The sequence below is a fragment of the Pristiophorus japonicus genome, chromosome 9 (assembly GCF_044704955.1).
Source record: "Pristiophorus japonicus isolate sPriJap1 chromosome 9, sPriJap1.hap1, whole genome shotgun sequence".
NCBI lineage: Eukaryota > Metazoa > Chordata > Chondrichthyes > Pristiophoridae > Pristiophorus > Pristiophorus japonicus.
In genome coordinates, this window is record NC_091985.1 from 45196783 (window position 1) to 45209925 (window position 13143).

Sequence of the window (13143 nt, forward strand, 5' to 3'; positions counted from 1 at the left end):
CCCTAACCCCCCGTGTATCACTCCCTAATCCCCCGTGTATCACTCCCTAATCCCCCATGTAGCACTCCCTAACCCTCCGTGTATCACTCCCTAATCCCCCGTGTATCACTCCCTAATCCCCCGTGTAGCACTCCCTAACCATCCGAGTGTCACTCCCTAATCCCCCTTGTATCACTCCCTAACCCCCCCGTGTATCACTCCCTAATCCCCCGTGTATCACTCCCTAACTCCTGTGTATCACTCCCTAATCCCCCGTGTATCACTCTTTAACCCCCTGTGTATCACTCTCTAACCGCCCGTATATCACTCCCTAATCCCCCGAGGATCACTCCCTAATCCCCCGTGTATCACTCCCTAATCCCCCGTGTATCACTCTCTAACCCCCCGTATATCACTCCCTAATCCCCCGTGTATCACTCCCTAACCCCCCGTGTATCACTTCCTAACCCTCCATGTATCACTCCCTAATCCCCCGTGTATCACTCCCTAATCCCCCGTGTATCACTCCCTAACCCCCCATGTATCACTCCCTAATCCCCCGTGTATCACTCCCTAACCCCCCGTGTATCACTTCCTAACCCTCCATGTATCACTCCCTAATCCCCCGTGTATCACTCCCTAACCCCCCGTGTATCACTTCCTAACCCTCCATGTATCACTCCCTAATCCCCCGTGTATCACTCCCTAATCCCCCGTGTATCACTCCCTAACCCCCCGTGTATCACTTCCTAACCCTCCATGTATCACTCCCTAATCCCCCGTGTATCACTCCCTAATCCGCCGTGTATCACTCCCTAACTCCTGTGTATCACTCCCTAACTCCTGTGTATCACTCCCTAACCCCCCGTGTATCACTCTCTAACCCCCCCGTGTATCACTCCCTAACCCGCCCGTGTAGCGTTTCCTAACCCCCTGTGTAGCACTCCCTAACCTGACCGAGTAGCACTACCGAACCCGCCCGTGTAGCACTCCCTAGCCCCCCCGTGTAGCGCTCCCTAACCTGCCCGAGTAGCGTTTCCTAACCCCCTGTGTAACACTCCCTAACCTGCCCGAGTAGCGTTTCCTAACCCCCTGTGTAACACTCCCTAACCTGCCCGAGTAGCGTTTCCTAACCCCCTGTGTAACACTCCCTAACCCGCCCGTGTAGCACTCCCTAGCCCCCCCGTGTAGCGCTCCCTAACCTGCCCGAGTAGCGTTTCCTAACCCCCTGTGTAACACTTCCTAACCCGCCCGTGTAGCACTCCCTAGCCCCCCGTGTAGCGCTCCCTAACCTGCCCGAGTAGCGCCCCCAAATGCGCCCTAAAGGGGAGTGGACGCGCGACATTGCACTTCACTTCCTGGCAGTGGCAGTAACCGCGATTTTGTGGCCTGGGCATAACCAGATTTCAACTCCCTTGTATTTATATAGTGCCTTTCAAGCCCCCAGATGTCCAAAGCATTTTGCAATCAATTAATTACTTTTGAAATGTGGTTAGTTGTTTTGTAGGCAAATATGTCAGCCAGTTTACACATAGCAAGTTCCCACAAACAGCAAATTAGATAAATGACCAGAGAATCCATGTGATTCTGTGCCACAGTGGGTAGTTAATGCTGACACTGAGCCATCAGTTCAACCTGAGATTATTTTTAATGATGATACACAAAAACACATAACATTTCAACAAAAAATAGTGACAATTGCCAGATGCACTCAAGGAGGAGATAGTTAGAGTTCAGAGCAAATACATTCCCTTAAAGAAAAAGGGTGGGACTAACAAATCTTGAGCCCTCTGGATGTCAAGGGACATACAGGGTAAGATAAAAAAAAAAGGGGAAGCTTATGACAGATACCAAGAACTCAACACTGCAGAAACTCTAGAGGAGTATGAGTGCAGGGGTGCAATTAAAAAATATATGAGAAAAGCAAAGAGAGAACATGAAAGAATGTGAGCAAGTAAAATCAGGGAAAACCGAAAGATGTTTTATAAATACATTAAGAGCAAGAGGCTAACTAGAGAAAGAGTGGGGCCTATTAGAGACCATAAAGGAAATCTGTGTGTGGAGGCAGAAGACGTGGGTATGATTCTTAATGAATACTTTACATCTGTTTTCACAAAAGAGAGGGGCGATGCAGACATTGCAATGAGGGGAGGAGGCGTGTGAAATATTAGACAAGATAAACATAGTGAGAGCGGAAGTATTAAGGGGCTTAGCAGCTTTGAAAGTGGATAAGCCCCCAGGCCCGGCTAAAATCTATCCCAGGCTGTTAAGAGATACAAAAGAGGAAATAGGAGAGACTCCTACCATCATTTTCATATACTCTCTGGCTACAGGTGTGGTGCCAGAGGACTGGAGGACTGCTAATGTTGTACCTTAGTTTAAGAAGGGAGAAAGGGATGGGCCGAGTAATTATAGGCCAGTCAGCTTAACCTCAGTGGTGGGAAAATTATTGGAAAAAGTCCTGAGGGACAGGATAAATCTTCATTTGGAAAGACATGGATTAATCAAGGACAGTCAGCATGGATTTGTTAAGGGAAGGTCGTGTCTGTCGAATTTGATTGAATGTTTCGAGGAGGTAACCATGAGGGTCGATGAGGGCAGTGCATATGATGTAGTGTATATGGATTTTAGCAAAGCTTTTAATAAGGTCAAACATGGCAGACTGGTCATGAAAATAAAAGCCCATGGGATCCAGGACAAAGTGGCAAGTTGGATCCAAAACTGGCTCAGAGGCAGGAAGCAAAGGGAAATGGTTGATGGGTGTTTTTGTGGCTGGAAGGCTGTATCCAGCGGGGTTCCACAGAGCTCACTACTGGGTCCCTTGCTTTTGATGGTATGTATCAGTGACTTGCACTTAAATGTTGGGGGTATGATTAAGAAGTTTGCAGATGACACTAAAATCGGCCGTGTGGTTGATAATGAAGAAGAAAGCTACGACTGCAGGAAGATATCAATGTACTGGTCAGGTGGGCAGAGCAGTGGCAAATGGAATTCAATACGGATAAGTATGAGGTAATGCATCTGGGAAGGTCTAACAAGGCAAGGGAAAACACATTAAATGGTACGACACTGAAAAGTGTAGAGGAACAAAGGGACCTTGGAGTGCAGGTCCACAGATTCCTGAAAGTAGCAGACCAGGTAGATAAGGTGGTTAAGAATGGAATACTTGTCTTTATTAGTTGAGGCATGGAATACAAGAGCAAGGACGTTATACTTGAACTGTATAAAACACTGGTTAGGCCGCAGCTGGAGTACTGCGTGCAGTTCTGGTTACCACATTACAGGAAAGATGTGATTACACTGGAAAGGGTGCAGAGGAGATTTACAAGAATGTTGCCTGGACTGGAGAATTTTGGCCATGAGGAAAGTTTGAAGATGCTGGGTCTGATTTCTTTAGAACAGAGGAGGCTGAGGGGAGACCTGATTGAGGTGTATAAAATTATGAGGGGCCTGGATAGAGTGGATAGGAAGGACCTGTTTCCCTTGGCAGAGGGGTCAACAACCAGGGGGTATAGATTTAAAGTAATTGGGGGGGAGGTTTAGAGGAGATATGAGGGGAAATGTCTTCACCCAGTGGGTGGTGGGCGTCTGGAACTCACTGCCTGAAAGGGTGGTAGAGGCAGAAACCCTCACCACATTTAAAATATACTTGGATGTGCACTTAAAGTGATCTACAGGCCTATGGACCAAGAGCTGGAGAGTGGGATTAGGCTGGATAGCTCTTGGTCGGCCGGCACGGACATGGTGGGCCGAAATGGCCTCATTCCGTGCTGTGATTCTAAAAATAATGAGACTTGACAGATGTGAAAGCTGACTGTTTTACACTGTGTCATGAACAACTCATATGGAGGCCGTTTGGATTCCACTTTTTTCCTGTAATTTTATTCTCTTTTTTTAATACAGGGGGTGGTGGTGGTTGGAGTGATGTCACTATCCCGCTGTGGTCTGGCAAATCGCTGACTGAAGGTGCTGAAGGAGGACAATCTTGCCCACAGGCCATCAAGAAATGGGGCTGGATAACAAGCGGAGGCTTTGGAGGAGGAGGAGGTGCTTGCACAGCAGGAGGAGGGGGTGGAGGGTATATAGGTAAGTTACAATTTCTGATCCGTGTAAGTACACTAAAGCCATATGGATGGAACCAGTGGTTTAGGGTGACTGAACAGAGTAGACTTTCTACAAAAACAAAATACTGCGGATGCTGGGATTTGAAATAAAAACAGAAAATGCTGGAAATCTCAGCGGGTCAGGCAGCATCTGTGGAGAGAGAAACAGAGTTAACTTTTCAGGTCAATGGCCCTTCGTCAGAACTGGAAAAAGTTCAAAATGTAACAGATTCTTAAGGGAATGCAAGGGGCACTGAAAGGGGGAGGGGAAAAGGAGAAGGTCTGTGATAGGGTGGAAGGCAGAAGAGATTTGAGAGACAAAGGGGCCGAATTGAGATGGTAATGTCACAAGTTAGGAAACAAAAGATGTCTAAATAGGGTGTGAATAGTGGAATAATTACCAGCTGTCATGGGAAACAGAGAGAAACACAATTTAAATTAAAAAGGGCAGGTGGGGGGATGGGGGGGGGGAGTTTTTGTTAAAAAAAAAGGGAGAAAAAAGAACCAAATATGGGCAGAGGTTATGGTCTGAAATTGGTGAACTCGATGCTGAGTCCAGAAGGCTGTAAAGTGCCTAAACGAAAGATGAAGTGCTGTTCCTCGAGCTTGCGTTGAGCTTCATTGGAACAGTGCAGGAAGCCGAGGACACAGAGATCAGAGTGGGAGTGGAGTGGAGAATTAAAGTGACAGGCGACTGGAAGCTCTTGCGGACTGAACGGAGGTGTTCTGCAAAGCGGTCACCCAACCTGCATTTGGTCTCCCCAGTGTAGAGGAGACGGTATCGTGAGCAGCGAATACAGTATACTAAATTGAAAGAAGTACAAGTAAATCGCTGTTTCACCTGGAAGGAGTATTTGGGATCCTGGACAGTGGGAAGGGAGGAGGTAAAAGGGCTGGTGTTGCATCTCCTGCACTTGCACGGGAAGGTGCCGTGGGAAGGGGAGGGGGCTACTGGGGGTGACTGCAGAATGGACCAGGGTGTCACAAAGGGAGCGGTCCATTCGGAATGCTGAGAGGGGAGGGGAAGGGAAGATGTGATTGGTGGTGGGATCACGCTGGAGGTGGTGGAAATGGCGGAGGATGATCCTTTGAATGTGGAGGATGGTGGCGTGAAAGGTGAGGACAAGGGGAACCCTGATGTGGTTCTGGGAGGGAGGGGAAGGGGTGAGAGCAGAGGTGTGGGAAATAGAACGGACACGGTCGAGGGCCATATTAACCACAGCGGAGGGGAATCCTCGGTTGAGGAAAAAGGAAGACATATCGGAAGCACTAGTGTGGAAGGTGGTGTCGTCAGAGCAGATGCGACGGAGACGGAGAAACTGGGAGAATGGAATGGAGTCCTTACAGGATGCGGGGTGGGAGGAAGTGTAGTCCAGGTAGCTGTGGGAGTCAGTGGGCTTATAGTGAATGTTTGTCAATAGTCTATCCCCAGAAATGGAGACAGAGAAATCGAGAAAGGGAAGAGTCAGAGATGGACCATGTGATGGTGAGGGAGGGGTGGAAATTGGATGCAAAGTGAATGAAATTTTCAAGTTCAGGGCTAGAGCAGGAAACGGCACCGATACAGTCATCAATGTACCGGAACAAGAGGTGAGGGAGGGGACCCGAGTAGGACTGGATCAAAGGATGTTCCACATATCCCACAAAAAGGCAGGCATAGCTAGGACCCTTGCGGGTTCCCATAGCAACACCTTTAATTTGGAGGAAGTGAGTGGAGTTAAAGGAGAAGTTGTTCACTGTGAGAACGAGTTCAGCCAGGCGGCAGAGGATGGTGGTGGATGGGGACTGGTTGGGCCTCTGCTCGAGGAAGAAGTGGAGCACCCTCAGACTATTCTGATGGGGGATGGAAGTGTAGAGGGATTGGATGTCCATGGTGAAAAGGAGAAGGTTGGAGCCAGGAAAATGGAAACTGTTAAAGTGACAGAGGGTGTCGGAGGAGTCGCGGATGTAGGTGGGAAGAGAGTGGACAAGGGGAGAAAAAATAGAGTCGAGCTAGGAAGAAATCAGTTCCGTGCAGTAGATTTTCTGATTGGATGTTAGTTGGGAGCTGTATTATTGGCTCTTGACTGATTGTTAGTAGGCTGACTCTACCTGATCTTGAAGCATCAGCTTTATTTACGTAGTATAGGTAAACTCCCGTCCATTTTGGACTTGGCCGTGTGAGCTCACAGGAACGGGTGAGACTGATGGGTAAATTTAAGGTAAGTGGCCAAATATGGGGACAGAAATGTTGGTGGTCCTTCTGAAGCCTGCTAATATTCTCATGTGTAGGTCAGCCTTTGCAAAGGTTGTTTGGGTAACAAAATTATCTGGCAAAATCCAGCGGCCGGCACAATAAATGTGGACGTGGGAAGTCCTTCTGTGATGGAGTGGTGCAACACTCATTTTTAGTTTGATGGCTGGCAAAATGGAGATGGTGCAGAATGAGGGGAGAGCAAGCAGCATGTCTGCAAGGAGGGGAGAGAAGGGACAGTTGAGGGTGCAGCTTACCATAATTGCCATGGGCAATGCCAGCCCTCTGTTACACGTGTCCTTGCAGCAAATGGCACAGCTCTAAATGTGTCTGTCCGCTGAGTCGCAGCCTGTTCCACACAATCACTGCCTGATGGATGTGCCTCGCCGTGCAAATGTCCGAGTTTGAAGTAATATTTTACCTATATGGTTTAATATTTTATATCCTGAATCTTCTTCTCTCTAGACTATAGAGTTTTGAGTTTTATCATTTTTTCCTGTATGTTTATGATAAATCTTGCTGCTGTGTGGTGCGGTGTAATACACTGTGCCAGGGTATTGGGATGTGGGTTCCTGGGTTCACCAGAGTGGCGTGGTGCCGAGGCCGCAGCCCGGCTCCCAAACGGAGTGCCGGACCACACCACAGAGACTCAAGACGGGCCGGCAGGAGAGTCGGCCAAAACGGGAAAATGGCAGCGTACGGCGCTCCCCACCTCCCCTTTAACTTGCGCCCCGCGAGCGAATGTCGGCCCGGTTCGCGACCTGCGAGGCTGGCACTGACACTGCTCGTGGCAGCCTCGCGGGGCGCCGGGCAATATCCGCCGTGGGGCGCTAAGGGGCCGCCTCACATGGTGGTGACGTCATCACCGATTGCGCGGCGGCCCGAGACCATTGCTAGCGGGGCGCGGCACTGCCGTGTCAGCGCCTCCGCTAACTCCCGCGCAATTTGGCGGGAGCCGGAAGCGACCCCCGGGTAAAAACAGGTTTGGGCCCCCTAACAGGAGGCGCACAACAGGGGAATTTCGGCCCCAAAGCGAGGTAAGGGGGTAAAGGGAGAGAATCAGAGAGCAAGCAATATACATCTACTAGCAAGTGGGTATGTGCGCAGTTTAAGGATAGATTTTTCTCTCCGCATGACGTCTTGCTGTGACATGATGTGTACTGTTGCTATGCCATATTTTGCAGGAGAGATACCAGGCTGTGGGAGAGGCTGTGCTGCAGGCCAGTCAAAGGCTGAGGCGAGGCTGGACAATTATACAAGTTGTCAACTTTCTGGGTTTTAAGTGTTTTTGGGTGGACTCCACAACCCGGCCCACCCCACCCCCGGTTCTCAGCTAACCAATACAAAGTAGACGCATCACTAGCACTAAACCTGTGACCTGACCTTCCCAACTAGAATCTGTAAAGGGAGATTGTTGTTGCTGCATTTCTTTGCTAAGTGTGGATCTTTTTCCAGTTACCATTGATGCTTCTTTGCGTTTTGCTCCATGATTTTGTTGCTGGAAATGTGGCATTTTTGCATTTTTTTTTTTGTTTTCTTTTGCCGATAATTTCTTTCATTATTTTTGGTTGCTGCAATAATATACAAAGTGATGAAGCTGGGAATCTCTTTGGAGGTTCTAATGTGTTGTTATGATATAAATGAAAAAGACGATGTCACGTGGGGGAAACATAAGAAATAGGTGCAGGAGTAGGCCATTCGGCCCCTCGAGTCTGCACCACCATTCAATAAGATCATGGCTGATCATCGACTTCAACTCCACTTCCCTGTCCACTCCCCATATCCCTTGATTCCCTTAGTGTCCAAAAATCTATGAATCTCAGTCTTGAATATACTCAACAAATATAGGTGCAAGCAGACCATTATAGCCTCACACATCACGACCCCAAGACCTCCCTGTTACAGACCACACCACACCTACTTACATATGTCGCAGGAGATCTGTCCTTGCCACATTCACTTCCCAAGAGAAGCTTTCACGCATGTGTCGCGGGCTGATCTCCAGCCAACTTACTGGAATGGTTCATAACGTCCGCTTACATTCCATTATTATGGCACTGGACCCTCCTACATCCATCCATCACTGATGACACATGCCAGTTTGGCCTGTAAGCTGTCCACAAGTCATGTCAATGTTTGCAAGAGGCAACATGTTCGTTACTTTCCTTGTGGAAAGGAGTTATCAGTTGAAAAGAGCACATAATATTTTCCAAGTGCCAGGTTTCTCAATAGTGCAGAGCATCGTAGATGGCACCCATGTACTGCACAGAGGAATATTATGTGTGTGTGTGTGTGTTTGTATGTTTATATATATATGTAACAGCCATTTTGCACTGGTTTCTACACGAATTTCACGCCCTAAGCATCGGCAGGCTATTGAACCATGGGGGACATTACTACTGTGCAGGACTCTGTCCTTACTTTGAAATTCCCATATGGACATTTTCCATCAGGCCCACTAGATAGCAATTAGGAGCAGGAAGCATGGCTGTGTTTTTGTGCTGAGATCACTTGTACTGCTGCCCTGGCTGAGAGCAGCTAACTGCACAAACTGGATATCAAACCCGGGACACTCCTACTTTGTGTAGCTTAAAACCACAACAGGTATTTACTCAAGGAGCCATCTGTAAAGCTAGAATAGCTACTTCGTAAAATCTTATTTCTTAAGTCTTGCAGAAGTAAAGTTGATGAAAATGTATATTTTGACTTTATACTCCAACGGTTTGTTTTTTCAATGAGTAAAAGAATTGAATTGAAGCTATCATGTCTGATTAACTACAGGTGGAAATGCAACAGAGAATAATCATCCTGAAAAAGATGGTGGCTGTGGTGTTTCTTACATTAGTCCACTGGGTGAAATATACACCCCAGCACTGGCAGGTATGTGAGTGCAAGGGGAAGCTCTATCACAGTTGTGTTATTTTATGGGGTGTTATCATTAACCAGCTGCAAGACACAAATTTGGCCTAGATCTTAACACTGCTGTTAACCATTTTGCGGTAACGCTGGTGTCAAAATTGGAAAATTGAGGCTAAGGTAATCGGTCATCGTCGACTGTGGTGTATTCAACTTTACTCACACATGATTGAAGATACACCAAGAAAATAAATCAATAGAATGAAAATCGGGTGGGTTCTATAATGGGCAGGCCACCTGCTGCACCAAATTACCGCCCAGGTGCGAAGATCAAAATCTACCCCAGTGTCATTCAGGTATTTTTCTTCATAGTAAATAAGCTGTTAGGTTCTTGTCGATTTTTTTCAATGCAGATTCTCTGTCTGTCTCTTGCTCTATTTGTCTGTCTCTTTTTCTTCCTCTTTCTCTCGGTCTCCAGTTCTGCTTCTTTTTTGGTCTCTGTGTCTGACCATTTAGCTTTCTGACACCTCTCTGGGTGTCTTTGTTTCTTGGTCTATTCTCTATCTGTGTTTGTCTCTATCTTTATCTCTCACACTTTGTTTCTTTTTTGTATCGGTTCCTCTCTCCCCACACAGTGACAGAAAGCCACGGGGAGGTTGAAATTATGCTGCATTTAAATTGCAGCCACTGCGAACATGACTGTGTATTTGACAAATTAAAAGAAGAATCCATCTGCTTGTGTGAATCTGGAAAAATCTTGGCTCCAGACAGTGTTACCTGCATTTGTGAGTATCAGCTTTGACATGGTTTTTTTCCAACCCCTTTCAGACTTATCTTAAATAACATCATTTTTAAAATTAATTCCTGGGCTGTGGGCGCGCTGGCATGGCTAGCAGTTACTGCCCGTCCCTAACTGTCCATTTAATCATCATCATAGCCCAAAACAGTTGAATTTATTTTCTGGAAGATGAGATGTTATCGTACAAATGTAACACTATGCTGTGACATACCTATTGCTGCTGAACACTGACGTTTGTTAGGTGTGAAACATTAAACAGAGCGTCTGAGTTCACAAACTAACTGAGGACTGTTGGCCTAGCACGGAACTGCTGGCTAAGGATGGTTAAGGCAGTCGCGAGAAACTCTGCAACCTGGAGCACTCCGCACAACTCTCCCAACTCAGTGAGGGCGGGCGGAGGCCGACGTTCCGGTTCAAAAATAGGGATGGGATGGAAACGGGGAAGACTGGGAATAGAATAAAATGATTTATTATTTCACTGGTAGTTCTCTCAATCTTTCTTCTTTCCCAGTGCTCACAGAGGGTCACCAGCCACTCTCCCTGGTGCTGTCGGTGGTGTTGTCAGTAGTGGTAGCAGCCTTGCTGCTCGCCTTCTCAGGAATCATGATTGGTAAGTGCAGCCTTTGGAACATGGTTTGGAATATGTGTTGTGTTACTCATCCAGTATATTGTGACAAACCAAAGCATGACCCTAAATTTAGCTCCCCTCCGTCCCTATTTCATTAAAAGCTACCTGTCCCCCGAAGGAATGGCCCCAGATTCTACCGGCTGTGGAGGTATTCCTGGAGGGCTCTGTGCCTCCTGGGGGAACGGGATCTCCCTCCTCCTATTGGACACCTGCGGCAGGGACTCATTGGTGAAACTGGGTGTCCTCTCTGGATCTCTTGCAACCATTTTGCACCTTTCAGTGTTTCCTGCTGTCTGTAGCTACAGTACGCTTCCCCTTGAAGAGCTGCTAGCTGCCTTTACATTTGGTCAGACATGTACCCTAGGGAGCACCAAAAAAGAGACAAGTAAGACCCACGTTGACTTCTTCTTGACATATGGCAGCTGAAGTGTCATAAATAATTGCATGAAGAAATGTTTATTGCAGTGTATCGCCTCAAGCACCAAGAGCTGCAAGCCATGCAGATGGAACTGCAGAGTCCCGATTATAAGCTCAGCAAGCTACGAACCTCCACCATCATGACCGACTACAATCCCAACTACTGCTTTGCTGGGAAAACTACTTCCATCAGCGATCTCAAAGAGGTTCCCCGAAAAAACATTGTCCTCATACGGTGAGTCAGAGAAAAGCTAAAGTTTGAACCATAATTTCATTATTTTTACTTTGTGTGGGTTGGGGAGAGGAAAAAATAAATAAACGTTTTGTTTCATATTGGGCCGTACTTTGCGGCCCCTGTGGGCATGTACGAAGTGTGCACGCGCCTGTAGGGGTCCCGCGAGTTCTGGCTTTAGGCATGTGCTGCGCAGGCGCGAAACCCGGAACTTGCGATCTGCCAAGAATTCTCTTGACGGATCACACGCATTCCCAGGAAAAGGGCCTCTGCGGGCGGAGCGTTGGGCTACTTGCCCAACTTCTGCCCAGCGAATGCCCGTGAAATTCTTGCGCCTGGTAAAAGTAGGCGTAAGACCTACTTTTACCAGCGTAAGAGTTTAAAAAACATAAACATACATTTTTTCATTCATTTACACATTAAGAACCCCGTGCAATAAGTTACGTTTATTTTTAGCCCCATTAAAACATGTATATTTATTTTTCAAAAAATTTAATTTTTGTTTTAAATATTTAACTAAATGCCATTTTAATTAATTTTAAATATGTCCTGTTTCGTTTTTATTTATTTGATGTCTAGATGTAATTTTTATGTGATTCCCATTCGTACTTATGGGAGTTCGGTACATACAGAATCCCCATCAGCTTGAATGGGGCTTCCTTGCTTTGATTGGTTGGGCCGGTCCATGTGCGAACCATCTACTCCCCTGGCATACGTGGGCCTCTACACAGGCCTCGCTGTAAGGTAAGTTCGGAGGCAGCCGCCCGCAGGAAGCTTCCGACTGCGAATTCAGTCCCATTATTTTCAGAATGCAGATGTTTGTGTTGCTCTGTTTCTCTCAGTACTTGTTGGTGAGGCAAAAAACCACACAACTAAAATACTACAAAAGCAAAATACCACAGATGCTGGAAATAAAAACAGAAAATGCTGCAAGTACTCAGCAGGCCAGGCAGCATCTGTGGAGAGAGAAACAGAGTTAACGTTTCAGGTCGATGACCTTGCATCAGAACTGGGAAAGATTAGAGGTGGAACAGTTTTTAAGCAAGTGCAGGGGCAGGGAAAGAGGGAGGGGAGGAAAGAACAAAAGGGAAGGTCTGTGATAGGGTGGAAGGCAGGAGAGATTAAGTGGCAAAAGGGATGATGGGACAAGGCGAAATGAAATGGTAAAGTAAAGAAACAAGTAAAGAAACAGAAGATGGGTCTAGAGGCGGTATAAATGGGAATATCAGAAACATCAGCAACACTTGCCGTCTGTAGTGGTTATGATCTGAAGTTGTTGAACTCACTGTTGAGTCCAGAAGGCTGTAATACAAAGAGGAGGTGCTGTTCCTTAACTAAACGGCTACTTTTGTTATTATTTCCCATCAATTTTCTCCCCTCCTCTCCTGAAACACATTCTATAACTCTGGGTATAGTTCTTCAGACACTATCAGTCCTTGGTGGCTTGGCCAAGTGACCAGTTACTATATGCGAGTGTTGGCAGCACACTTTCCAGCAGGAGAGCATCAAAGCCTGACACTGCGCTCACACATGTGTACCTTCCAGCAGGGGTCAGTGGAGAAGAACAGCATGAGCTGATATTATTTTGTTCTGCCCTCTCTAGTCCAGAAACATTGAGGAGTTATCTCTTTTAAATATGCAAATAAGGGGCCTGACACTTGTTTGAGGCCCCAATGTAAGATTGGTTTTCCAAGAGACAGTGTCCACTGAACTCAGAAAACACAGGCCTACGCACAGCCTAACAGGTAGTCCTTAAAGTGACCACCTGTTAGGCTGCAACCAACTAGGTAAGTTGTTAGAATCATAGAATGGTTACAGCACAGAAGGAGGCCATTCGACCCGTCGAGCCCATGCCAGCTCTCTGCAAGAGCACTTCAGCTCGTCCCATTCCCCAAG

The 13143-nt window shown here is 47.0% G+C and overlaps 1 protein-coding gene across 1 annotated transcript in view; it reads left to right on the forward strand.

The window, feature by feature from the left end:
- LOC139272598 (ALK tyrosine kinase receptor-like) overlaps positions 1-13143 on the forward strand; it is a 1661561-nt gene that overhangs the window by 1552575 nt on the left and 95843 nt on the right. Inside the window, exons 16-20 of the mRNA XM_070888679.1 lie at positions 3883-4065; positions 9097-9195; positions 9807-9956; positions 10482-10580; positions 11064-11250. Coding sequence (XP_070744780.1) covers positions 3883-4065; positions 9097-9195; positions 9807-9956; positions 10482-10580; positions 11064-11250 — 718 coding nt within the window. The remainder of the gene's footprint in view (positions 1-3882; positions 4066-9096; positions 9196-9806; positions 9957-10481; positions 10581-11063; positions 11251-13143) is intronic.